The 3840-nt window shown below is 38.5% G+C and overlaps 1 protein-coding gene across 1 annotated transcript in view; it reads right to left on the reverse strand.

Annotated features, from left to right (window-relative positions):
- Nucleotides 1-1452, reverse strand: part of LOC104625306 (serine/threonine-protein kinase Sgk3) — a gene marked incomplete at its 3' end in the record, with an annotated part of 24771 nt that extends 23319 nt beyond the window's left edge. The window contains exon 1 of the mRNA XM_010292901.1: nucleotides 1245-1452. Within this exon, the coding sequence (XP_010291203.1) occupies nucleotides 1245-1322 (78 nt within the window). The remainder of the gene's footprint in view (nucleotides 1-1244) is intronic.
- Nucleotides 1453-3840: the final 2388 nt, after the last annotated feature.

Consider the following 3840-nt stretch of genomic DNA (forward strand, 5'->3'; position numbering starts at 1 on the left):
GACCCCCAATTTCTGAAGTGTCCTACCCTTGCTCATACAGCTTTCTAAAGGCACGCCCAAACAAAGTGCCTTTAAGTTACTAAGGTTGTCACACAGATCTTTAGGTAAAATGACCTGAAAATCACAACACTAGTACTGGCACACACACTGACACACTTTAACAGCAAGACTGCCAGCGCTGACACAATAAAACAAATCTGTTCTGCTCAAGTTTAGACTTTTATGAAGTTTTTCCTGCTCATTTGAGCTTGCATGCATGCAGCAGTTTCCAGTATTAGTAAAGTCCTCTATTGCTTGTTCCTTTCACCAGCATAATCCTTTCCCAAATTACATCTTGATACACTTGGAGAATCAAACAGCATTATTCTTCTTTGACGAAGGGAGGTGAAGAGGAAAGACAGATATACGAAGTAAATCTTTGTTTTGTTGGATTCAGGCAGCAATTCAGTCCAAGGGTGTTTGCATTCCATATCTGAAGAGTGACTAAGTCACTCCAAAAAAAAAAAAGCTTAGAGGAAGTTGCACAAGACCAATGAAATAGTTTGAGCTTTTTAAAGGAAGTATTATGATGCCGTCTTTATTTCCCAGCATATATATAAGCAAATCAAAAACCCATGCCCCACTATTTTTCAGCATGCAATGCGAAGAGTTTTCCCAGAGAATGGGAAGACTTCCAGAAAGCAAGTCAAATTGGGAAGCCAAAAAAAGAAGGAGGGGAATGACAAGGAGTGGAGATGAGAAAAGGATAGGAAAAAACTCATAGGCATTAGAATCAGAAAACAGAAAGGAAGACAGAAAAAAGGTCTTTCCAGAATTTCATTCTTGTCTTACACAAAAGTATAATAGGATATCTATGAAAAAAACTGCCATTTAAAAAAAATAAATGTTTTCATGAAAAATCACATAGGATGCCAAATCTTAATCTAATTTGGTACCAAAAGGTTATCCCTGCATTTGGGCACTTACATATTTTAGATGAGAAAATGCTGCTATTTGGGGTTAAAAGTACCAGAAATTTGTAAAGCCAAATTCTTTTTGCAGAAAGCAACACAGTTAAACACTGTAAAACATTCACAACTTCTCACACTGGACTATGGCCAGTACTCATAAGAGCAAGTGAACAGATTGCCATAAATCTGTTGAAAATAATTCCAAGCTTACTAGCAAAAATAAAAGAAAGTAGCACTTCTAGGCACTAATAGCCTATGCATTTGCCTACAGTGCTTACACTCTTACATACTTACAGTGAATCTTTTTTTCTTCTCTCTATGTTCATCAGAGCTGGGAATGCTAACACTTGGGCGGCTTTCTTTGAGATCCATTGTATGTGTTCTTTTGACAAATTTGTTACAGGACCCTGCTTCAGGTGTTGCAATCAGAAGATATCATCAACGGTATTGATCCAAGATACGCAGCTTTTCTTGAAAAAACATGAATTCCATCATGTAATCTTAAAGTGAACATAAAAGGAAAATTAAGTACAGGAACACTTAACCCACACTGCTAAAACCTGTGTGACAAGAACTTTTCCTTGCAGGAAATACACTTTACTATGCACATATACAGTCATCATCATTATGATTTTGCAAACTGTCTCATGGTTGTGGTCCTTTGTGGTTTCACTGAAATCACTCACAATCTCTAAGGACACAAGTGCACCCAAAAAAAATCACCGAGTTGTGTAGACATACTGGAAACAGATTTGGGCACACTACAGACAATGCTCTGAAAGAACAAAAAAAGATGACAGCCTGGTATCAGACATCTGAGAAAAGCCACCAACATGCAAATTCAGAACAGCTTATTTCAAAAACAAAGGTTTTCAGCTGCATGAGTCTGTACCAGAGGGCATTTCAGATTTGCCTGAACATGCTGAGTGTACTTAATTATCACATCAGAGATGAAAGAATACGAGAAAAAATAATTTTTCATGTGAATTTTAAAGAGGCACACAGGTAGCATGGTGTGTCTGTCTGAATATTTACCTTCTCTGCCCCCCTCTTCCCCATACTTGGCATACTTTGTGTTTAGCAGGACAGTAAGGTCATCCATTCCTTTCAGTAGAACGGTTAGCTTCCTTGCAGAACTTGAGAAGGCCACAGGACAAGAGAGAGGATAAAGGCAGAGCTTAATATTAACTAGATGCCTCTTCACTCACTGAGGGACAGTAGTCTCCACATCTGCCTCCAGCATAAGCCAATTGTTTACTGCACTCCACTGCAAACAACAGGAACTTCAGCACTGCCCAACAACAGCCAAAATTAATGCTACATAGCTATAAACCTCTGTTCTGGCCTGCATGACCATCTGAAGTGCTTTAGTGAATGCAGTTTAGCTTTTAGAACACTGCGTGTCTGACCAACTTTCTAAAATAATTTTCTCGTGTTTATAAGAGGAGACCTCAGTTCTCTTCAAAACACCCAGAGGAAAAAGGAGTGCCCAGTTCAACATTTAACTCCCTATTTTCTTAAAACAGGGAAGTATAAAAGTGGACTGTATATTTCATATCATAAATTTCCAAAAAGCACAAACTAATCTAATGCAATTCTGCTGTTAGAGAGACACCCATATTTATGTTGGCACGAAGGCCAAAGCCCCTGGAATCCAGTGAAAAGATTTGTTCTTGGTACCCAACTAGCCTCACTCACTCAGTTAACTATTTTTCTTGATCTGGCTTTTGAGAACATCTCACTGGTTCAAACTTCATGTTATTACTCGTCCTGTAGCCATTTAAAATTAAGCAATTTTCAAAGATCTATCTGGTGACTTTAAACAAAAAGAAGTGTTTGAAAGCACTGTAATCACAGCTAAGTGACAGATCATCCATCCTGCAACATATTTAGAGAACTGTTTTTAGTTACATCTGCATTTACCTTAATTTGATTGCTCCCTAATTCACCGATTAGGTAATTTAGGGTTGAGGAGGGTTAAGCTTCCCCCCTGCCTTATTTGATTGTAACACGGCTCATCCAAGCCAGTTACATAGACTTCGAGTTTCAAATCAGTTTCTCTTTTCCTTTGGCAAGCCACTGTTAAAAGCTTTATTACAGCAAGGCACAGTTCCCATTTTTCACAATTTTGTACTGGCATGGGATTAAGACTGTTCTTCATCCATTGTCACACACTAAAATTTAAGATCTATGCTCTTCTCCATCATAAGAGGCCAATAAAATAGTTAAAAGGGCACCACTTTCAGTAAGTGTTTCACTAAGCTTAGACTCTACTAAGCACTTAGTGACTTCAGGTCCAGCGGCAGGAACTGAGCGTAAGTGCCTGTGTTTATCTGTCTTCCTGCTCATCACAGAAAAACAACTAAAGCTTTAAAACAGATTAGGTGTTCCCTGACTATTATCACTCACCCTCTTTCTCCTCTTGCAAACTGACATTCATTAAAAAGGTTTCTAAAGTGCTTGTACACATTCTCACAATATAGGCTGTGCTTCTCTCACCCCTTCCATTTTTTATTCTTGGTGTCCTAATTTTGACTACCAGTACAGAAGCAGTACAGATTAAAAGCTGTAGTCCAAAGAATATCACTTGGAAGACTGAGCTTTATTCCAGATCTGAAGTTGAAAGATCTACAGAAAACAAAAGGAGGAAGTGTCAACCAGATTAATTCAGGAAGAATTTATTCATCTTACTGAGGAGAAAAAGAATAAATCATCTGAGAAGCAGCAACTGCAATGTTCATATTTCTTTAAGCTGCCTGGGAGACCACCGGCTGTGATTATTTTCTTTCCCTGAGGCATCTCCTCCAAGTTGTGCCTGGATCACCAACACTAAGCTGAACTGATAAACTTGGAAGAAATGCATTAACGGGACACCACTAAGCTCCAGAGG

Source organism: Phaethon lepturus, unplaced genomic scaffold (assembly GCF_000687285.1).
Source record: "Phaethon lepturus isolate BGI_N335 unplaced genomic scaffold, ASM68728v1 scaffold308, whole genome shotgun sequence".
Lineage (NCBI taxonomy): Eukaryota > Metazoa > Chordata > Aves > Phaethontiformes > Phaethontidae > Phaethon > Phaethon lepturus.